We start from the raw sequence: 22,589 nt of genomic DNA on the forward strand, positions 1-22,589 counted from the left end.
GCACTGGGGAGCCATAGAAGGGTTTAGAGCAGACGTTCTCAGCTGGGGGTGGTTTTGCCTCCCAAGGGATACTGGGCGGTGTTTGGGAACATTTTTGGTTGTCGCAATTGAGGGATGCTCCTGGCATCGAGTGGGTGGGGGCCAGGAATACTGCTCCACACCTGGCAGCGCCCAGAACCTCCCCACCCCAAAGAATGACCTGGCCCTGAATGTCAGCAGTGCCGAAGGGGAGAGACCCTGGTTTAGATCAGGGAAGAAACAAGTGAGATTTGGGTTCTGGAAAGATTCCTTTGCTACCTTGAGGAGGATACTGAAGGGGCGGGACTGGAAGCCAGGGGACCAGGTAGGGGGTGGGAGCTGGGCTCTGGGGCCCTCAGGGCAGGGGAGGGACTGGGAGGCCGACACTCTTGTCTTTGGCTCAGGAACAATGGGGCTGGTAAGAAAAGCCCAGTTTGGGTTTCAGGGTTCCCAGGGTGGTTCTGAGGGGCTGGGGGCAGCTGTGGACAGAGGGAGGACAGGAACAGCCTTCTAGCCCCGAGTTGCTGCATCACAAAGTTATGAAAACCAGGAGAAAAAATGAGCCGTGAGGTCCCATCCCGAACTGGGGCCTCAGTTTTCCCATCCGTGAACTGGGTGTTAAATAACTGCTGGCCTCACTGGGTTGAGGGATGGCGGAACGGGTGATTATCAATCTTGCCGTGACCATTCGTACGCTCAACCCCCAGGAGCAAAATCCTGGTAGCAGAGAGCCCTGGGTTCAGTCCAGCTGCTACATCCTCTCTGGTGGGTCATGGCCCCTCAATCAGTCCCTCAGTTTCCCCATCTGCCAAAGGGACTGAATGTTATACCAACCGTACTAGAGCCATCAGGGGTCTCCGTGAAGCAATTCCTGGAAACCACCCAGCCCGGCCTCTGGTACTCAATATACCAACAGCAACAACAATAATAATTAGCATTTACTGAGCACCTGCAGCATGCCAGGCACTTTGCTAACACCAACCACAGGCCTGTGAGGTCAATACTGTTACCATGCCCATTTCACAGATGAGTAAACTGAGGCCCAGAGGGGTGGAGTGACCTGTTCAGGGTCACACAGCATGTACATAGCAGAGCTGGGATTTGAACACTTATGGCCTTGGAGCCCCTCCCCTCACCACAATGCTGCATGGCCCACGAGTGGAAGCTGTTGTCCTGAAGTTTCTGAAGTTAAAAATTATTCTGGGGGGCTTCCCTGGTGGCGCAGTGGTTGAGAGTCCGCCTGCCGATGCGGGGGACGCGGGTTCGTGCCCCGGTCCGGGAGAATCCCACGTGTCGCGGAGCGGCTGGGCCCGTGGGCCGTGGCCGCTGAGCCTGCGCCTCCGGGGCCTGTGCTCCGCAGCGGGAGGGGCCATGGCAGTGAGAGGCCCGCATACCAAAGGAAGGAGAAAAAAAAAAAATTATTCTGATAAGACATGGGGTAAAAGGCACAGAGCACCACCTCACACCCATTAGGATGGCTGCTATCAAAAAACAGAAAATAGTGTTGGCAGGAGAAATTGGAACGCATGCGCAATGCCAGTGGGGATGTAAAACGGTGCAGCCGCTTTGGAAAAGAGCGTGGCAGTTCCTCCGAAAGTTAGGCGTAGAATCACCATACGATCCAGCAATTCCACGCCTGCACATACACCCAAAAGAATTGAGCGCAGGGTCTCAAAGAAATGTTCGCACACCCGTTCACAACATAGCCAAAAGGTGGAAGCAGCCCCAGTGTCCATCAACAGGCGAATGGATAAATAAAATGTGGTCTATCCACACAGTGGAATATTACTGAGCCTTAAAAAGTCAAGGTATTCTGACACTCATTACAACATGGATGAACCTTGAGGACATGATGCTCAGTGAAATAAGCCAGACACAAAAGGACAAATACTGTCTGATTCTACTTGTGTGAGGTCCCCGGAGGAGTCACAGCCATAGAGACAGAAAGTAGATGGTGCGGACCAGGGGCTGGGGGAGGGGATGGGAAGTCAGGTTAATGGGGACAGAGTTTTCAGTTTGGGAAGATGAGAAAGTTCTGGAGGTGGATGGTGGGGATGGTTGCACAAGAATGTGAATATACTTAGTGCCACTTAAAAATGGTTAAGATGGCAAACTTTGTTATACATTTTACCACAATGTTAAAAAAAATGTTTAGGGACTTCCCTGGTGGTGCAGTGGTTAGGAATCCACCTGCCAATGCAGGGGACACGGGTTCAAGCCCTGGTCCAGGAAGATCTCACATGCCGCGGAACACCTAAGCCTGTGCACCACAACTACTGAGCCTGTGCTCTAGAGCCCACGAGCCACAACTACTGAGCCCACGCACCGCAACTACTGAAGCCCACGCAGCTAGAGCCCGTGCTCCGCAACAAGAGAAGCCACCGCAATTAGTAGCCTGCGCACCGCAAGGAAGAGTAACCCCCGCTCGCCGCAACTAGAGAAAGCCCAGCGCCCAGCAACGAAGATGCAACGCAGCCAAAAATAAATAAATCTTAAAAAAAAAAAAAAAGAAGGCACAGAGCAGACAGAACACCAGAGGCGGGGTGCCCCGGCAGGTGTAAGGAGGAAGCTTGTAGGCTGGGGTAGGCAGCAGCGGGGCTGGTGATCCCGTTGTGGGTCTTGAATGCAGTGTCTGGGGCCTGGCTCGGGGGTCGCTGGGAGCCACGGGACGTTGCTAAGCAGGGGAGGAGCCGGGGAAGGAAACTCTTAAGGAAGTAGAGCCAGATCCGCGCACACGTGAGATCCTGGCGTCCGCTGAGTCACAAATCCTGGAAGTTCAGGGTCACAGAGAGGAAACTTCGCTGTTCCACGCAAGGCCTTCCTGTTTTTTGGCCCTGAATCCTCAGAGGCAGGCGTTCCAGGGCCAAAGTTCCCGCCTCGCGTCCACCTCCACGGGTTCGGGATCCCCGCACCCCAAGGCTGGGGCAGGGCTCGGAGATGTACCTGCTGCTCAGACGGGGAAACTGAGGCACGGGGCGTGCCCAGAGGCTGCGGGTGTCTTCTTGGGGCCTCCGGACTGCACTCCTTCTGGGAGGGGCGTGGAGGGCTGGGTTCCAGAGGGTGAGTTCTGTTCACACCGCCCACCAGATCATCACTTGGGACGGGTGGGGGGTGGTCTCCACTCTACACACCTGGAAGTTTCTCCAAATTCCCTTGAGCGGGAGCGGGAAACAGGCCCCCTGAAGAGGTCGTGAGGCTCCTGTCACAGAGGTATTCCAGGAGAGGACAGAAAGGCTGTTATCGGGAAGGAAGTCAGACTTACCAGGGCCTCTGAGGTCCCTGGCCAGCTAGAATATTCTGCTATTCTAAAGTACTGCAGTTCCCAGATTGTGGTTTATAAAATTCCAAGAGCCTTCGAATTTTTGGTTTTTGAGACTTTCATTTTAAGGTTTTTGTGTTTTAACTCTAAGAATTCTTTTTTTTTTAAATTAATTTATTTATTCATTTATTTAATTTTTGGCTGCATTGGGTCTTCGCTGCTGCACGTGGGCTTTCTCTAGTTGCGGCAAGCGGGGGCTACTCTTCGTTGCGGTGCGTGGGCTTCTCATTGCAGTGGATTCTCTTGTTGCGGAGCACGGGCTCTAGGCGGACGGGCTTCAGTAGTTGTGGCACACGGGCTCTAGAACGCAGGCTCAGTAGTCGTGGCGCACGGGCTTAGTTGCTCCGCGGCATGTGGGATCTTCCCAGACCAGGGTTCGAACCCTTGTCCCCTGCATTAGCAGGCAGATTCTTAACCACTGCGCCACCAGGGAAGCCCCAGTTCTAAGAATTCTTAAAACATATGTTTTGAGGTTGAAGTTTTTATAAATATATGTTTTGAAATGTTTATTTTTTTTAAATAAATTTAATTATTTATTTATTTTTGGCTGTGTTGGGTCTTCGTTGCTGCACACGGGCTTTCTCTAATTGCAGTGAGTAGGGGCTACTCTTCGTTGCGGTGCACAGGCTTCTCATTGCGGTGGCTTCTCGTTGCGGAGCACGGGCTCTAGGCACGCGGGCTTCAGTAGTTGCAGCACGTGGGCTCAGTAGTTATGGTTCGTGGGCTCTAGAGCCCAGGCTCAGGAGTTGTGGCGCTCGGGCTTAGTTGCTCCGCGGCATGTGGGATCTTCCCGGACCAGGGCTCGAACCCGTGTCCCCTGCATTGGGAGGCGGATTCTTTTTTTTTTTTTTAACATCTTTATTAGAGTATAATTGCTTTACAATGGTGTTGTTAGTTTCTGCTTTATAATAAAGTGAATCAGTTATACATATACATAGGTCCCCATATCTCTTCCCTCTTGGGGAGGCGGATTCTTAACCACTGCGCCACCAGGGAAGTTCCTGTTTATCTATTATTATTATTAATTTTTAATTTAAAATCATTTAATTTTTTAAATATTCTCGTGATTATCCTTTTGTTGTTAGAAACTGTTTCCTGAGCTTTCACTAAAATGTGGTCAGAAAGTTGTTCTGGTAATTAATAAGTGCTGGTGTTATTGTTGTTGCCATGATTGTTGTTATTTTTAAATGATTACCCCCCAATGGGGAATTCTTCTGGAAATTGAAGGTCCCCGCCGCCGCGGCTCTCGCGCCCCCTCTGCTGGCAGCAATGGGGACTGCAAGCCACACGGCTCACCGCATGGCCCCTCGCTCGCAGGTGTCACCTCCTGTCGCCCTGACCTCGCCATGCGGACCCCGCGAGCGCCCCCTCCCCGCCCGGCCCTACTGCTCCTGCTGCTGCTACTGGGAGGCTCCCACGGCCTCTTCCCCGAGGAGCCGCCGCCACTCAGCGTGGCCCCCAGGGACTGTGAGTGGGGGGCCTGGAGAGGGGGAGTCCCGAGGGAGGGTCTTGCTCCCCAGCTGGATCTGCTGCCCCCTCCCCCGGGGGCTCGCCAGGCCAGGCTCACCCTGGCCCTGAATCACACCCCTCCTCGCCCTCTCCCCAGACCTGAACCACTATCCCGTGTTCGTGGGCAGCGGGCCAGGACACCTGACCCCCGCAGAGGGCACCGACGATCTCAACATCCAGCGGGTTCTGCGGGTCAACAGGACACTCTTCATCGGGGACAGGTACGAGGGACTGTCGGGCAGAGTGTGCAGGGTGAGGTGTGGGGGAGTAGGTGGTAGCATTTTAGGGAGGTTTGCACGCTGGGGCCTGTTGTTTGGCTGGAGTGTGAATGTGTGTCCCTGGGGTGGGATTTTTAAGGGTGCTGAACTCTGGGTGTGATTGAAGCCCAGAGCTTGCTATGATGTGTTACCAGGTAGGGACAGCTGTTTGGTCAAAATTCACTGGGTGCTAGAGGGGGTGCTGAAGTGGCCCCAAAGGCTTTTCTGAGAAGGTGACATTTGAGTTGAGAACTGATGAGGAGCCAGGTATAAGGAAATCTGAGGGAGAGGGAGAAGTCAGGGCATAGGACACAGCCCGTGCAAAAGTCCTGGGGCCGGACTCTGCCTGGCATGGTGGAGGGATAGCAAGGAGGCCCGTGTGGCTGGAGCAGAGTGAGTGAGGGGGAGAGAAGGAGGAGGGGAGGGCAGGGAGGGGACGGGGCAGGGAGGGCAGGGCCTTGTGGGCTGTAGGGGAGGACTTGAGCTTTTACCCCCAAGGGAGGTGGGACCCTGGAGGGCTGTGGGCAGAGGAGGGACAGGACCTGACTCAGGTGCTCACAGGTGCCCTCTGGTGGCGGCTGGGGGAGGACAGACTGTACTGGTGAGGGCAGGAGCCACTAGACTAGAGCAGAGGGGACAATGCTGGTCCAGGTGGGCAGTAATGGGGGCTGAACTAGGGTGGTGGTCATAGAGGATGTGAGAAGTGGGTGAACCCTCGCTAGATACTGAAGGCAGCGGTGACATATTGGGAGGGAAGGAGAAGGGAGTTGAAGGTGACTCCCACGTCGTGGGGATAGAGTTGCCTCAGCCGAGATGGTGGACAGGGCGGGAGCAGATTTGGGGGATGGTCGGGTGCCGTGTGGCCAAGCTGAGTGTGAGACGGAGTATGAGACACCTTTGAGCCCCCTCGTGGAGACCTTGAGGGTTAGCTGGACCCCAAATCTGGAGCTCAGGGGAGGCCCTGGCTGGAGACAGGACTGTGGGTGTCATCCGGGCAGAGACGTGGTTCCAGCCCTGAGAGTGGACAAGGCGGCCCAGGAGGGGTATGGATGGGGGAGGGAAGAGGCCAGAGGACCCAGGTGTGGGCCCACCAGGGAGAGAGGAGGGCCCGGAGAGGGGGGAGGGAAGCCAGGAGAGTGCAGGGTCCAAGAACCCAGTGAGGATGGAGTTCCCAGGACGAGGGTGGACTGGCCGGGGGGGACAGAGAAGTGACGGCTGGACTTAACAGGGGCCAGTGACCTTGATTAGGGCAGTTTCTGTGGCATGGGGGGAGCGGTGAGAGCCTGGGAGAGACTGAGGGGTGCTGAGACGGGGACAGCAGATGTAAAGGCATCAGACAGTGCGTTGTGTTGGGTGTAGGCCATGGGGTGTGTAAGCGTGAGGTGGCGTGGTAAGGCATGTGGGGTGTGCCAGAACCCGTGGCTCACTTTAGGGCACGAGGAGGCGTGTCAGGGCATGCACATGCGGAGCTGCATGTGGCAGAGGCGCTGGCACGCCCCTGTTTGGCACGTGTTGGCCTCACGTCTGCTGTCAGAATAGTGGGCGGGGAGGGGAGGCTCTCCGATCTCATTAACTACACCCCTCCTCTAGGGACAACCTGTACCGGGTGGAGCTGGAGCCCCCCACGTCCATGGAGCTGCGGTACCAGCGGGTGAGGAGGGGGTGCAGGAGGGAGGGGAGGGGGCAATTCTTGGGGCTCCCGCCAGGGGGCCCGTACACTGAGCTGGGGAGCAAGGTGGATTCGGGCCTCCCTAGCAGGGTTCCTAGGGCTGTCAAGGACCCCGCTCACCTCACCAGCTCTCTGTGTCCCAGAAGCTGACCTGGCGCTCCAACCCCAGCGACATCAACGTGTGTCGGATGAAGGGCAAGCAGGAGGTAAGTGGGCCCTGGCCACGCCTCCAACCACGCCCCAATCCGTCCTGGCCACCCCTCCAGGGCAAATCTTCTGCTTTCATTCTAAGCCAGGGCCCTGGTGTTGCCATGGCTACTCCCAGAGCCTGGCCACAGCCCCAAAGTGGTCCTCAGTCGTGGCCGTGCCCTTAGCCCTCGTCTTGCCATAGCTCCACCCCTTCAAGTGCCCTATTTCCCTGTCTGGGCCCCTGCCTTAGTCATGGCCTCGCCCCCAGCCGAGTCCTAGTTTAGCCCCCTGATTTTGCCATGCCCACATCCCTGGCCCCTCCTTGCAGGCCCCGCCTCTTTCCTGACCCCGCCCACACCCGTGACCACACCCACCCTGGCTTCTCTCTTCCCGCCGCCCCAATCCAGGGCGAGTGTCGAAATTTTGTAAAGGTGCTTCTACTTCGGGACGAATCCACCCTCTTCGTGTGTGGTTCCAATGCCTTCAACCCCGTGTGTGCCAACTACAGCGTGAGTCACCGCTCTTCGAAGCCCTGACTGCCCCAGGTTCAACCTCCACGCCTTTGCTCACTGGCCCTCCACTGGTCATGCCCTATCCCCAGGCCACATCATCTCCTACAGGAAGCCTTACTGGATATGCCCTCCCAGACCCCTCACCCGGAGCTCCAGAGGAGTCTTCCAAAGGAGGCCTGTACAGGCTGCAGCAACTTAAACTCCAAACCAGTTATAGGATGAATTAGGATCGATTCAGATCCATTTATTACAGATCAGTAAATTGAGTCCCAGAGAGGTTAAATGACTGACCAAGTCACACAACATCCAAGGCGGCGCCAGGAGTCCCCTTGGAGGGGGTGGCTGGGGGAGCCAGGGGCTGCTAGGTATAGACAGGAGCTCTGTCACTCAGTCCCTGTCCCCCCTGCAGATGGACACACTGCAGCCCCTCGGGGACAACATCAGTGGCATGGCCCGCTGCCCATACGACCCCAAACACGCCAATGTTGCCCTCTTCTCTGGTGAGTGCCCCCAACTCTGACCATCTGATGGGGCCCCAGTCCACAGCAAGACATGGCATTTTCCACTCGTGGAGTCAGGTCATTTAGAAGACGGCTGGGAGACCATCTCTCCAGCTATAAAACAGGCAGAATCTCAAGGGCAGGGCTCAGCCGAGGTTGGGGATGAGCTGAGGAGTTGGGGCTCAGCCCGGGGCTTAGGGCTCACTTAGGCTCAGGGCTCAGTCTTGAAGTCAAGTTTTGACCCACCCAGCCTCCGGCCTCTATGATCTAATCTCTCACCTGCCTCCCCCTGACTCACCCCCATCCAGAAGGGATGCTCTTCACAGCCACCGTTACCGACTTCCTAGCCATCGACGCCGTCATCTACCGCAGCCTCGGGGACCGGCCCACTCTGCGCACCGTGAAACATGACTCCAAGTGGTTCAAAGGTGGGGCGATAGGGGCAGACCTGGTAGGGCTGACATTCATCAAATTCCCCCACCTGAAGTGGGACAGCGTGAGCGGTATGGTAGGAGCTCAGCTCAACACGTGAAGGAGGAAGGTGACAAAACAGTAGACGTTGTCTGTGGAAAGAAGACACGGTGATTTTAGGATTCTGACACCTACTCCCTCCAAAAAACCCCCAAAACTTTGGTCTCTTTTATTTTGCCCGGGTAATCAGCTTATATTCCCCCCTTCACTGTAAAAGCAGCCACCCAGGCTACTGTGTTCCCAGCCCCAGAAACTCCCTTTCTCCTGTCACGGGCTGAGTTCTGACCCCTCGTCTCCTACAGAGCCCTACTTTGTCCACGTGGTGGAGTGGGGCAGCCACATCTACTTTTTCTTCCGGGAGATCGCAATGGAGTTTAACTACCTGGAAAAGGTAGGGCCCTATTTCCCCTCCCAAAGAGGCCCAGGCAGTGGGGCATGCAGCCGAGAGGCTCTGATCTCGGGAAGTGGGGAGCAGAGGTGGTTCCGTGAAACTCCGCCTGGGGCGAGAGTGTCCCTCTGGTCCTCAGGGCCCTCCACTCTAGCCGGGCCCAGGCCCCTGGGGCTTGAAGACATTTCTGGAGCAGCCCTGGGTGAGGGTCCCGGGTCTGAAGTCAGATACACCCCTGATTCCAGTCCCAGTGCCGTTGCTGTTCACCTGTCCACCCACCCATCTACCATCATTTATCCATCCTTCCTCAGCAGCCCATCTGTCTGCCCACTCACTCTCCCACTCAGCCGCCCTCTCACCTACCCACCTATCTGTTCTTCAGCCCACCCACACTTCCAATCAAACCACTTATCTATCCATCCGCCCACCCCGACTCAGCCATCCTCCATCCATCCGTCCACTCATCTACCCTTCCATGCACCTATATATCCATCCACCCACCTCCCACTCATTGACTTCTTTATCCATTCATACACCTACCTGTCCATTCATTCATACACCTAACCATCCATTGAGCTATCCTCCTACTGATCAGCTCATCCATCTACCATCCATCTCTCCACCTACCTGCCCACCCCTCTATAATCCAATTATCTACCCCATCTCCTCCTCATCACCTGCTCATCCACTCCATTCAACCTTCTATCCACCCATGGATCCACCCATCCACTGATCTGTCATTACCTCCTTCATCTGCCTTTCCATCCAGCCATTCATCCATTCCTCTACCCATCTCTCCACTCATCCACACTCACATCCATCTGTCCACCCATCCATCCTTTCATCCATCCATCCACCCACCCATTCATCTACCCATCTATCCATTCATGCAGACTCACACCCATTTACTCATCCAACCATCCAGCCAGCCACCCATCCATCCACACACCCATTCATCCATCAGTTGATTATCTCCTTCTTCCTTATCTTCGCTGTCCATCACTGTGTCCTTCAAATTCATCCATCCATCCACTGATCCATCCATCCATCCATCCCATCCCTCAATCCACGGAGACATTTGAGTGCACAGACTGCCACTTACTACTAGTGTGACCTTGGGCCTCGGTCACTTTCCTTTCGCTGTGCCTCAGTTTCCCCTCTGTACCCCGGGGATATCAGTAGGCCCTCCTCTGTAGAGCTTTGGGAGGAACGTGAGAGATGAGGAGGATAAAGTGCCTGGCACTTAATGAGTGATCTGTAAGTGGAAGCGATGATGATTACGCTTGTCGTGGTGGCTGTGACCATCGTCATCCCCACATTTCGCTGGGGAATCTGGTGCTCGGGGGGCTAAGGTGACTGGCTGGGGCACCCACAGTGACCCACGGCCAGGCTCCTGCATCCCATCCTGGGTAGCGGGCAGTGCGACCTGCGGGCAGGCCTTGTGGAACACAGGGCTCAGCCCCCGCCCCCCCGCCCCCCCCCGCCGCTGATGTGCCAGGTGGTGGTGTCCCGTGTGGCCCGGGTGTGCAAGAATGACGTGGGCGGCTCCCCTCGCGTGCTGGAGAAGCAGTGGACGTCGTTCCTGAAGGCACGGCTCAACTGCTCGGTGCCAGGGGACTCCCACTTCTACTTCAACGTGCTGCGGGCCGTCACGGGCGTGGTCAGCCTGGGGGGCCGGCCCGTGGTCCTTGCTGTTTTCTCCACGCCCAGCAACAGGTCAGCGGGCACCGTCGGGAGCAGACTGGGAGCACCGGCTGGGCACGGGCGGAGAGTTCCCATGATACCTCACCACATATCCCCTGGGTCCTGCACTGGGCAAGATTTGACTCCCGGGAGGCCTCGGTCCCAGGCCAGGGGGCACCAAGCCAGACACTGACCCTCCGAGGCCCTTTGGCCAGAACTTGGCAGATGGGGGTAGGGGGACGTCCCCATCCTCTGCCTTTGGAGGAGGGGTCGGGGAGGGCTTTCTGGAGGAGGCATCAATGGTTGTGAGATGGAAGAAGCGGGAAGAGCATTCCAAGTTGGAAGAACAGCCTGTGCAAAAGCCCTGAGGCTGCAATGAGCTTGCTATGTTTAAACCATAGGGAGGAGGCCCGTGTGGCTGGCTTGGAGGGAAGCAAGGGGGAGAGCGGAGGATATGAGGGCAGGGAGGTGATGGGCTGTGGGGAGGAGCCTGGATTTTATCCTGAGAGCACTAGGGAGCCACGGAAGAGTAAGGAGCAGAAGAGGGACCAGGTCAGGTTTGCATTTTTGGAAAACTACCTGGGGAATGGGTTGAAAGGGAGCAAGGGTGGCACCTGGGAGACTGGATATGCAGGCAAGTGACAAGGCGGGGCCTGGACACGGGTAGCTGTGGAGGAGCTGAACTACGATCCAGTCTGAGAACTGTTCAGCAGGTGAAGTGACTGGACTGGATGGGGGGGGGGGCAGCAACCTCTGGCCCAGGGAACTGAACATGTGACAGCTCCGGAGGACAAACACTCCTCCACCTGCTTGCCCAGGGCAGTCCCCCACCCCCACCCCACCCCTGGCCAGGCTCACTGCTCCCTTTCATCTGCCCCCACCCACAGCATCCCCGGCTCGGCCGTCTGCGCCTTTGACATGACACAGGTGGCTGCCGTGTTTGAGGGCCGCTTCCGTGAACAGAAGTCCCCTGAGTCCATCTGGACACCCGTGCCGGAGGACCAGGTGCCACGGCCCCGGTGAGAGCCCCCTCGACCCTGAGACAGGTGCCTGGGTAGGATCCTGACCCTGGACCAAGGGCTTGGACTTCCAGGCAGTTAGTTATTTCAATAGCTGTTGCCGAGTTCAGCTGCACCCATTATGCAGGTGGGGAAAACCGAGGCCCTTTGGGCAGGGCAGCAGGTCCCCTGGTGAATCAGAGCCCCTATGTGGGGGCCTCCATGTCCACCCTGACCACCCCCTCGTCCCCACCCAGGCCCGGGTGCTGTGCAGCTCCCGGCATGCAGTACAATGCCTCCAGCGCCTTCCCGGACGAGATCCTCAACTTCGTCAAGACACACCCCCTGATGGACGAGGCAGTGCCCTCACTGGGCCACGCACCCTGGATTGTTCGGACTCTGATGCGGTCAGTCCCTACGCGGGGCCGGGGTCCTGGTGGCCGGGCTGGGTGGGAAGCAGAGCCCTGGCCAGGGTGGTGGGCAAGGAGGGAGGCACAGGGCCAACTTCGGACACGAGGGGGAAGCCGGACACTCAAGACAGCTGGGCATGAGGCTCCGGGGATGCCCAGAAAGAGGGAGAAACAGAGAGGGAGAGAGAGACCATCTGACACAGAGATGGAGGGAGACAGGGAGAGAGACAGGCAGGCCCAGGTAGGAGTCGGGTTTGGGGGTGTGTTTCTCTCCATGATGTGTCCCCTTGGAGCCACGCCCATGTCCACCTTGCCGGGCGTGGGTGGTGTCTCTGAGTGCGCCCAGGACCCCAGGGGGCTGGGAGGCAGCCTGACCTCTGCCCAACCCTGGCCCCAGGTACCAGCTGACGCGAGTGGCCGTGGACGTGGGCGCCGGCCCCTGGGGCAACCAGACTGTCGTCTTCCTGGGTTCTGAGGCGGGCACTGTCCTCAAGTTCCTTGTCTGGCCCAACGCCAGTGCCTCGGGCACCACCGGGCCCAGTGTCTTCCTGGAGGAGTTTGAGACTTACCGGCCGGACAGGTGAGGCCGGGCAGAGGTCAAGGGACAGGGCCAGTGGGCAGGGAGATAGGGCGTGCCCCTTGAGTCTTACCAATCTGCTCACCCCCAGGTGTGGACGCTCTGGGGGTGGCGAGACAGGGCAGCGGCTGCTGAGCCTGGAGCTGGATGCGGCCTCGGGTGGCCTGCTGGCGGCCTTCCCCCGCTGTGTGGTCCGAGTGCCCGTGGCGCGCTGCCAGCAATACTCAGGATGCATGAAGTGAGTACTCCTGGGCCAGCTGTGGGCAGGGGAAGTGAAGGGAGGTGAGCATGGGAAGAGGGAGAGAGTCAAGTTCAAGTCCAGGCCCCAACAGCATCCTGACTCACTGAACGATGAGCAGGGCAGAGGGCAGAACATGTGCAAAGGCCCTGGGGCAGGACTGGGCCTGGTGTGTTGGCGGAACAGAGAGGGGGCCTGTATAGCTGGAACAAAATGAGCGAGCGGGAAAGAGGGAGGAGGGGAGGTCAGGGAGGGGACGGGGCCGGGGGCGGGTCGTGCAGGGTCTGTGGGCTGTGGGGAGGACTTGGGCTCCTTCCCCCACCCCTGGAGTGAGGTGGGAGCCCTGGAGGTCTATGGGCAGAGCAGGATGGGATGTGAGTGACATTTCTAAGAGCATCAGGAGCAGAAGCTGGGGACCAGGGAGACAGCTGTTTGTCTGCCTCTAAAATGGGTGGGAGGGACGTCCCTGGGGGTCCAGTGGTTAAGAATCCGCCTTCCAATGCAGGGGACATGCGTTCAGGCCCTGATCGGGGAACTAAGATCCCACATGCCGCGTGGCACAGCCAAAAAAATAAAATAAAATAAATAAAATGGGTGGGAAGATCACATGCAGATAAAACACTGGCACATCTCTGGACTCACAGCGTGCCCTCCACACACTGGAGAGCACCTGACCCTGTGCCCGCCGACTTGGCATTAATGATGCCATAGCACACACCCAAAGCACAGACTCAGGGGCAAGCCTGCCTGGGCTCCAACCCTGGCTCTGTCCCCTGGGCAAAAGTAAACTTTCCTGAGCCTCAGTTTTCTCATCTGTAAAATGGGGAAGAAATAGCCCCCACCGCTAAGACGTACCTTGAGAACTCCCAGAGTTGACAGTAAGAGGTGCCTCAGAAGGGGCTGCGGTTGATCTGCTCTCCGGCTGCCTTGTCTGCTCCAGGAACTGTATTGGCAGTCAGGACCCCTACTGCGGCTGGGCCCCGGATGGCTCCTGCATCTTCCTCAGCCCCGGCACCAGGTACTGGGGACGAGGGAGGTGGGGGGCGGGTATGTGACCCACGTGATGATCGGGAGTTCCCCCCCCCCCAACCACAGCTCTGTGCGAGAGGTTTCTGCTGACTGCGCCTCTCTGCCCCCCTGCCCTCATCAGAGCCAACTTTGAGCAAGACGTGTCCGGGGCCAGCACCTCAGGCTTAGGGGACTGCACAGGTAAGCGGGGGAGAGGGGAGGAGGCCTGGGGACTCGGAGTCCTGGTCCTCCAGGGTTCTCACACCCTCTGCCGCCCATGCCCAACGTGGGGGGGGGGGGGCGGTACTGGCTACCGTCAGGGCTTGGGAAGGGCAGGGGGCCCCACTTCCAGGTAGGGAGGTGGGAAAAGGACCGACAGATGGCGAGGGGGCGCTGGGGACCGCAGAGAGAGAGGCCAGGAGACAGATGGGCAGACAAACTTTAAGACAGATGCCAGGGGACAAAGAGATGGGCAGACGGGCGTTGAAAGGGTCAGAGAGGAGCCACGAAGCAGAGAAGCAGACAGACGTTGAGTGCGTAGACCAGCCGGAGGCCGCGAGAGGTGCGCAGGGGACCGTCCCCGGCCGGGCCCCTCACACGCCGCCCTCCCGGCCAGGACTCCTAGGGGCCAGCCTCTCGGAGGAGCGCGCCGGGTTGGTGTCGGTGAACCTGCTGGTGACGTCGTCGGTGGCGGCCTTCGTGGTGGGCGCCGTGGTGTCCGGCTTCAGCGTGGGCTGGTACGTGGGGCTCCGCGAGCGGCGCGAGCTGGCCCGCCGCAAGGACAAGGAGGCCATCCTGGCGCACGGGGGCGGCGAGGCCGTGCTGAGCGTGAGCCGCCTGGGCGAGCGCCGGGCGGGCGGCCCCGGGGGCCGGGCCGGGGGCGGCGGCGGGCCCGGGGTTCCCCCCGAGGCCCTGCTGGCGCCCCTGATGCAGAACGGGTGGGCAAAGGCCACACTGCTGCAGGGCGGCTCCCACGACCTGGACTCGGGGCTGCTGCCCACGCCCGAGCAGACGCCGCTGCCCCAGAAGCGCCTGCCCACCCCGCACCCGCACGCCCTGGGCCCCCGCGCCTGGGAGCACGGCCATACGCTGCTCACGGCCTCCCTCTCATCCTCCCTCCTGCTGCTGGCCCCTGCCCGCGCCCCCGAGCCGCCCCCCGCGCCCGGCGAGCCGGCCCCCGACGCCCGCCTCTTCGTCGCGCGGCCCGGCCGCGCCTCCCATGGCGACTTCCCGCTCACCCCCCACGCCAGCCCGGACCGCCGGCGGGTGGTGTCGGCGCCCACGGGCCCCTCGGACCCGAGCTCCGCCGCCGACGGCCTCCCTCGGCCCTGGAGCCCACCGCCCACCGGCAGCCTCCGGAGGCCGGGCGCGCACGCCCCGCCCGCCGCCGCGCTGCGCCGCACGCACACGATCAACAGCGGCGAGGCCCGGCCCCGCGGCCGCCACTCCCGGCCCGGCACGGACTTGGCCCACCTCCTCTCGTACGGGGGCCCGGACAGGACTGCGCCCCCCGTGCCCTAGGCCGGGGCCGCGCGCCTCGGCGGTGCCAGCCACGGGAACCAGGAGCGAGAGACCGGGCCAGCTCCGAGTGGGTGCTCAGACCCCCGGCCCAGCCGCGCGGGGTAGGGGGGCGCCCTCCGCCGCCCGGAAGCACAAGGGGCTCGACTCTCCGCCCCGCCGCGCCCCGGGGCCGCAGGACCCTGAGGCGGTCTGGGGCAGGCGGGCGGGCGGGCGGAATGTGCTGTGGATTTGAGGTTGACCTTCTGCGCGTGGATTTTTGGTTTGTTTTCCAATTTGCGTTTCTTTTGCAGTTTTCTAACCAATTGCACAACTCCGTTCTCGGGGTGGCGGCCGGGGGCTTGGCGGTGGGAAGGGGAGGGGGCACATCTGCAGACCCCAGCTCCCCCCCCCCCCCGCCCCACCCAGAGGTCCCTCCTCGACCCGGCCCCCGGCATGTATGTATGTATGTGTGTGTGTGTGTGTGTGTGTGTGTGTGTGTGCGCGCGCGTGCATGCCGTGTCCGTGTGCAAGGGGCCGGGAAGGGGAGGGAGGCGTGCGCGTGTGCCCGCGGGCTGCTGCGGCGTGTGCGTGGGGGCGGCCACGTGTGGTGTGTGTGTCTGTGTGCGAGCGTGGAGGCCCCAGCGGCCTGGGCGTTGGCTGAGCCGACGTCGGGGCTTCCAGAAAGCCGGGGGCCTCCAAGGTGCCGGTTAGGAGTTTGAGGGGTGATGAGGAAGGGGTTTCAGGCAGGGGGTCAGGACGGCCTGCCCAGAAGTCGTATTGGCGGCTGTCTAAGGGCTCGGGCGGTCTGGGAGATGGCGAAGGTGGGCGGGCCCCCCTGTAAATATGGCCCCAGGGTGGTCAGAGGGTCCCATGCCACCCATCCTCTGTGACCTCCCCCTTGACCTCCAGCTGACCATGCATGCCAGCTGAGTGGCCAGCTGAGAGTCCTGGACCCTCTCTGGAGTTTGCCTCCCCCAACCCCCTGTCAATAAAACTGTTTACAACCACCGGCCCCCAAGGCTCTGGGTCTGCTCTGTCTCCTGGGGGTGGGACTTGGACAGTGGCCTGGCCTGGCCTGGGGCAGTTGGGAGCACCTGGGAGAGTCCTGGCTGGGTCACTGCAGCAAACAGAATGATGGGGAGCTGGGTGTGGAAATGTGGAGAGTTGCGGGGGTCCCAGTCTTCATCTGGATGGGGGCCAGTCTCTGGTCCTTCAGCAAAAATTTATTATGCACCTACCGTGTGGAGACAAAGACCCCTGTCCTCATGGAGTTCACAGCCTAATGGGGAAGACCGACCACATAAAAGCAAATTAGGACTTGATTTGAATTAGCGATATGTGTAATAAAGAAAAAGCCAGATAATGCGTTAGGTAGGGGGTGATTGTGTATGGTGGGGGGGAGTTGAGGAGAGCCTGCCAGAGGAGGTGACATGTAAGCTGAAATAAGATGGGCTAGAAGGAGCAGCTGTGGGGAGATGTGCAGAGTGTTCTAGGCAGAGGGAACAGCCAGTGCAAAGGCCCTGCGGTAGGTAGGAAGCTTGGAGGAGGGCCCAGGCCATTAGTATGCCTGGAGCAGCCACACTAGGTGAGTGAAAGGCGAGCAGCTGGAGATAAGGAGGGAGAGGAGCACAGGGCCCCAGGCAGGCAGGGCCTCACCAGTGAGGAGTACAATTTTTTTTTTTAATTGTGGTAAATAACATATACGATCAAATTTACCACTTGAACCATTTTTAAGTGCACAGCTCAGTGGCATTAAGCACATTCACACTGTCGTACAGCCATCCCCACCATCCATCTCCAGAACTTTCTCGTTTTCCCAAACTGAAACTCTGTCCCCATGAAACACTAACTCCCCTCTCCCTGCTCCCTCCAGCCTTATGAATTTTAAGTGGGACAGGAAGCCATCAGAGAGTTTTAAGCAGGGGACATGATCTGATTTCACCTTAAGAGATCACTTTAGCATTATGTCACTACAATTCACAACTCTTCCGGCCCATGTCGATTAAGCACCTACTGTGTGCTGGGCTCTGGGGATAGAACAATAAACAGGACAGAACCCCTGTCCACCGCTTGTCATGGGGAGACTGATTGAAACAAAGAAACACAAAACACCATGACGGCATCTAGCAGCTCCTCCTGTACCTGTGTGTCTGTTTTTTCAGCTTGATTGAAATATATTTGACATATAAGATTGTGTAGGTTTCTGGTGCATATCTTGATGATTTGATATGTTTGATATATATTGTAAGATAATTATCACAATAAGCTTGACACATCCATTACTTCACATAGTTACTTTGTGTGTGTGTGGTAAGAACATTTAAGATCTACTCTCTTAGCATCTTTCAAGTATACTGTACAGTCTTGTTAACTAATCACCACGCTGTACATTACATCCTCAGGACTTAGGCATCTTAGAGCTGGGAGTCTATATCCTTTGACCAACATCTCTCCCTTTCCCTCAACCCCCAGTCCCTGACAACCACCATTCTACTCTTGGTTTCTATGAATTTGGTTATTTTACATAACTGAGATCACTCAGTATTTGTCTTTCTCTGCCTGACTTATTTCACTTAGCATAATGCCCTCAAGTTTCATCCATGTTGTCCCAAATGGGCAGGATTTGCTTCCTTGTTATGGCTGAATTATATTCCGTTATGCATATATACACCACATCTTTATCCATGCATCTGTGAATGGATACTTACGTTGTTTCCATGTCTTGGCTATTGTGAATAGTGCTGTAATGAACATGGGAGGGCAGATATCTCTTCAAGATACTGGTTTCATTTCCTCTGGATACATACCCAGAAGTGAGATTGCCAGATCATATGGTAGTTCTATTTTTAATTTTTTTTTGAGGAAACTCCCTCCTGCACCAATTTACATTCCCACCAGCAGTGCACAAGGGTTCCCCTTTCTTTTTTTTTTTTTAAGGGTTCCCCTTTCTCCACACCCTCACAACACTTCTTATCTCTTGTCTTTTTGATGAAGCCATTCTAACAGGTGTGGGTGACATCTCGTTGTGGTTTTGATTTGCATTCTCCTGATGATTAGTGATGTCAAGCACCTTTTCATGTACCTGTTGGCCATTTGTATGTCTTCTTTGGAAAAACGTCTACTCAGGTCCTTTTCCTGTTTGTGTGTGTGTCTGTTTTTGTGTGTCCATCTCTGCAGATATGTTGTTCTCTCCTGTGTGTCCTGCCCTGTCTGTGTCTCTGGGTCTATGTGTTTTTCCCTGTCTCTCGGTCACTATGTATGTCCGTGTATTTCACGCAGGTGGTTATCTGTCTTTCTTTATCTGTGCCGGCCTATGGCAGCCTGTGTGTTTCCCTCTCAGCCCGTATGTCCACTAAGACAGAATGCTTAGTCATCCTCACAGCTGAAGAGGGACAAAACCCTTCAGAGATTGGGCTGGGGAAAAGAGGCCACAGCCAGGCATGCGGATAAGGATAATACGTCACACCTGAATGTTTAGCATTCAACAAGAATTTAAGTACTGAATAGCCAAACCTGTGAGCTGCAGTCAACAGTTCTCAGAGGGAAGTGTGAACCTTCAGATGCACTTACTAGGAGATGAGAAAAGTCCAAAACACATAGCACATCAGCTTCAGCTGAAGAAAGAAAGAATGGAAGGGGCTCTCGGAGACTGAGTTCAGCTTCACAGATAGGGGAACTGCGGCCAAGAAAAGTTACGCCACTTGCCCAAGTTCACAAAACAGCAGTCACAGAAGAGCTGGGATTCAGAACCAGGTTTAGTCCCTCCCAGACCATTGTTCAAAGACTGTGGAGGCTTTTAACATCACTTGCTTTTGAATTCTTTTTTTAAAAATTATTTTACTAAAAAAAAATAAGAATATGTCATGAATATAAGACAAGTGTGTTTTTGTTCTCTTCACTGAGCTTCCTGGTTGCTCAAATTTATTATAAATAGTACCTCTTGCTCAAAGAGTTGTCCCCATCCCCCAGGACAGACCGGCGCCTTACAAACTTGACCCTTGATTCCTAGATTGGGGGAAGTGGGGACTCAGCCTCAGAGACTCTTGGGTACCCACTCCCCAAAAGCAGGACTCAGGGGAAAGAAAAACTAGGTAGAAACAGGGTCGAGAAGGCGGTGGGCAGCCCACCTTCTGTCCTCCCTCTGCCAGGAAGCAATTTTGCAATCCTGACCCCTCCCTTTCCCCTGCCTGGCTCAGGTCCAGCCCCTAACGGGAACAGGATGTGGGTGGAGACTTCCCAATGGCTGGTGCCCCTGTCCCCAGCCCAGGCAGGTATAAGGCCACCTTGCCAGACCAAGGGAACCTGGATGGAAAAGAGAGAGGCCGCCATGTCCTCTTGGAGCCTAGAGCAAAAACAGAGGTAGGTTCCCACCCCGCCCACCCTGGGCAGGCCCGGACACCAGGCGGTGCAGAGATCCATGGACATTCCGTCTGACCCACTGAAGTCACAGGGCCAGACGTAGGCCTGCAGGCTGGAACAGACTGACACTCAGGCTCCGTCTATGGACAGACTCATTCCCATACACACACTCCCTGCAGAAGGCCCAGGTGGTCCACGGGCTGTAGTAACCAAGGATGTTCAGGTGGTCTCTAGGGCTGCTGGGCTAGGGCATTACTGCTGGAGGGACCAGGAGGAACAGAAGCCCCAGCTCCCGAAGGGTTCCAGTACCAACTGTAAATCTCACCATCCCAAAACCAAATGCCTTCCTCCAGACCTGTACAAGGCAGGATGCACTTTTCATGCTCAGAGTCCCGTCTGTATCTGGAGTCCAGAACTTTGGAGCAAGATGGGGCTGGGCACAGATAACCTAGACGGGGCTAGACAGCAAGAGGAGCAGCCCAGATGGGGAAACTGAGAATTCTGCTTGGGAGGGTCAGAGAAAGCTTTGTGGAAAGGGGGCCATTGGAGCTGGGGTTTTGCAGGACGAGTAAGAGTTCGTAGGCTCTGCCTTCAAAACATGGAGCCAGGGAGACAAGAAATGACCCAGAAAACAAGTGAGAGCAGAAGAAATTAGCAAGTTGGACTGCAAATAATTAATAGTCCATTGGGGCTGGGCTGACAATGGGGAAGGGTAGTATGTAGGCGTCAGACTAAGAAACTCAGGTTTCATAGAATTCTTCCTGGAACAGGAGCTACTTCTGGCAGCTGTGGCGGGGGGGTGGGGGGTGTTGAGGGTGGAAGCCAGGAGAGGAGGAGGAGGGGACTACTACACTAGTCCAGGCCAGCAATGAGGCCGGGTGAAAGTAGAGGTGGGAAGAAGCAGGCAGATTCTGGGTATATTTTCACTTTGCTGGGTGTATAATATCATTATTTTAACTTATTAAGCACTTTCTGTCATTGCCTGCAGCCCAGTAGGCTGGGACTCCCATCTTTCTAGAATCCTCTTCCTGCTGCTGTTATTTGTGGCCTCAGCCCAGGGGGTCACCCCAAATCCAGGCGCCTGCCTGGTGTCCCACTCGGGTAACGGCAGCTCCATCTCCTGCCAACCACCTGCCAGACTCCCCAACTACTTCCCAGCTGACACCGTCTACCTGGCCGTGGAGTTCTTCAACCTGACTCAGCTGCCTGCCAACACCCTCCAGGGCATCCCTAACCTCCAGGAACTGCACCTTTCCAGCAACCAGCTGGAGGACCTCTCCGCCAAGTTCCTGCTGCCTGTGCCTCAGCTAAAGGTGCTTGATCTGACCCGCAACGCCCTGACCCGGCTGCCTCCTGGCCTCTTCCAGGTCTCAGCTGCCCTCCACACCCTGGTGCTGAAGGAAAACCAGCTGAAAGTTCTGGAGGCCTCGTGGCTGCACAGCCTGAAAGCCCTGCGGCATCTGGACCTATCCGGGAACCAGCTCCAGACGCTGCCCCCTGGGCTGCTGGCCAATTTCACCGACCTGCTCATCCTTGATCTTGGCAATAACCAGCTGCAGACTTTGCCCCCTGACCTTCTGAGCGGCCCCTTGAGGTTGGAACGGCTGCACCTCGAGGGCAATAGGTTGCAGGAGCTCGGAAAGGGCCTTCTGGTGCACCAGCCAAAACTGCGCTACCTCTTCCTGAACAACAACAGGCTGACCACGGTGGCAGCCGGCGCCTTCCGAGGTCTGCAGAAGCTGGACATGCTGGACCTCTCCAACAACTTGCTGACCACCGTGCCCAAGGGGCTCTGGACGTCCTTGGGGAAGGCTGCCAGAAACATGAAGGATGGCTTTGACCTCTCGGGTAATCCCTGGATCTGCGACCGGAAACTGGACGACCTCTTTGAGTGGCTGGTGGCCAACGAAGGCAAGATGTTCTTCCGCAATGACACACGCTGTGCTGGCCCTAAAACCTTGAAGGGCCAAATGCTCCTAGTGGTGGCCAGGTCCCCTTGAAGCCTGGGGCTGGGGGCGGGGTGGGGAGGCAAGGCTTGGCAGGACGCCGCACCCCACTTAGCAAATAATCCCACCTTCTAAGGGTGAGGCTGGGCTTCCCATAGTTGCCGGGACCTGTTTCGCCCATGTTGCCCCAAACACACCTCGGGCTCTTCCTGCTTCCTTGCCTCTGCTCAAGCTGTATCCTCTTCCAGAAATCTCTTTCCCCTATTTCCCGGGTCTCTTGGTCTCTGGCTCCTCCAACCTGTCCTGGCCACACTGAGGTTGGCTCATTCTGGCTCTGTCTCCCCCAGTTTCAGGGGTTCTCTGAGTGCAGGGCCTGGGGCTGGGTTCCCTCTTACTCGGCATCACTCGGTTTGAGGTCAGACTGGAAGGGGTTAATAAATAACTGTTGAACAGAATTGGATGTATTTGCTGTGTTCCTTGCATTCTCCCAAGGCGAATTCCTAGGTCTCCAGCATGAAGCAGAAGGAGAGGCATGCCATGAAATCCCAAATCGATAACAGTTGGGATCTGATGGCTGTGTCTGCTCCTCCCCCTTTCCCCATCCTTGGATTTAACTGGTAATAAAACCCTGACCATTGCCCAAGGTGTCGTTTTACCAGTGGATTCCTTCCAGAGCTTGTGTCCTGGGGAAGGTTTAAATTAAACCAGATTGCTTCAGGGCTCCAAACAATTTTTCATGCTGGCCTGTGATAACCAGGGGAGCAGCTGCCCAGGACGAGCGTGGGCAGGCTGGATGGGGCTGAACAGCTGGGCAGAGGCCCTGGGGGCTGTGTTTTCACAGCTCCAGAACCTCGGGGCCACCTTCCAACACAATGTTGGGCATGGTGGGGGTCGAGGTCGGACTGGGGGGACCCTGGGATGTTTGGGGCATGCTCGGTTTTTGCAGCTCCCTGGAAGGAGGGTCATGCCCACGTTGGTGGTCATTCCAGGTGTGGTGATGAAAGCCGGGGTTCTGCAGTCTGGCAGAGCTGTGTTTGA

General features: G+C 57.1%; 2 protein-coding genes and 1 long non-coding RNA gene across 8 annotated transcripts in view; 2 read left to right on the forward strand and 1 right to left on the reverse strand.

The window, feature by feature from the left end:
- Positions 1-20,767, forward strand: part of SEMA6B (semaphorin 6B) — a 31,726-nt gene extending 10,959 nt beyond the window's left edge. Inside the window, exons 1-18 of one of the 2 annotated variants that reach the window (XM_033854627.2) lie at positions 2,625-3,078; positions 4,655-4,804; positions 4,944-5,067; positions 6,694-6,754; positions 6,916-6,978; positions 7,369-7,470; positions 7,883-7,973; positions 8,282-8,401; positions 8,747-8,835; positions 10,331-10,548; positions 11,403-11,534; positions 11,771-11,920; positions 12,321-12,503; positions 12,592-12,738; positions 13,679-13,756; positions 13,889-13,947; positions 14,363-19,605; positions 20,594-20,767. In XM_033854627.2, the coding sequence (XP_033710518.1) occupies positions 4,684-4,804; positions 4,944-5,067; positions 6,694-6,754; positions 6,916-6,978; positions 7,369-7,470; positions 7,883-7,973; positions 8,282-8,401; positions 8,747-8,835; positions 10,331-10,548; positions 11,403-11,534; positions 11,771-11,920; positions 12,321-12,503; positions 12,592-12,738; positions 13,679-13,756; positions 13,889-13,947; positions 14,363-15,267 (2,643 nt within the window). In that variant the 5' untranslated portion in view covers positions 2,625-3,078; positions 4,655-4,683 and the 3' untranslated portion in view covers positions 15,268-19,605; positions 20,594-20,767. Of the gene's footprint in view, positions 1-2,624; positions 3,079-4,654; positions 4,805-4,943; positions 5,068-6,693; positions 6,755-6,915; positions 6,979-7,368; positions 7,471-7,882; positions 7,974-8,281; positions 8,402-8,746; positions 8,836-10,330; positions 10,549-11,402; positions 11,535-11,770; positions 11,921-12,320; positions 12,504-12,591; positions 12,739-13,678; positions 13,757-13,888; positions 13,948-14,362; positions 19,606-20,593 lie in introns of those variants that run through there. The other variant, XM_033854628.2, reaches the window with a different exon arrangement.
- Positions 7,683-14,572, reverse strand: LOC117311802 (uncharacterized). Of its 5 annotated transcripts, none has more exons than XR_012331135.1 (7): positions 14,416-14,572; positions 13,594-13,759; positions 12,574-12,757; positions 9,935-12,471; positions 8,455-8,536; positions 8,272-8,364; positions 7,683-8,087 (listed from the first exon to the last, which is right to left on the reverse strand). It is a non-coding gene; the product is annotated as an uncharacterized lncRNA (long non-coding RNA). The 5 variants fall into 5 exon arrangements; XR_012331134.1 differs by having other exon boundaries at positions 7,683-8,140; XR_012331133.1 differs by having other exon boundaries at positions 7,683-8,364.
- Positions 19,466-22,006, forward strand: LRG1 (leucine rich alpha-2-glycoprotein 1). Its single transcript, XM_004317447.4, has 2 exons — positions 19,466-19,605; positions 20,594-22,006. Exons 1-2 carry the CDS (start codon positions 19,466-19,468, stop codon positions 21,603-21,605), a joined length of 1,152 nt encoding a protein of 383 aa, XP_004317495.4. The 3' UTR covers positions 21,606-22,006.
- The last annotated feature ends 583 nt before the right edge of the window (positions 22,007-22,589 follow it).

Source organism: Tursiops truncatus, chromosome 3 (genome assembly GCF_011762595.2).
Source record: "Tursiops truncatus isolate mTurTru1 chromosome 3, mTurTru1.mat.Y, whole genome shotgun sequence".
NCBI classification, from domain to species: domain Eukaryota; kingdom Metazoa; phylum Chordata; class Mammalia; order Artiodactyla; family Delphinidae; genus Tursiops; species Tursiops truncatus.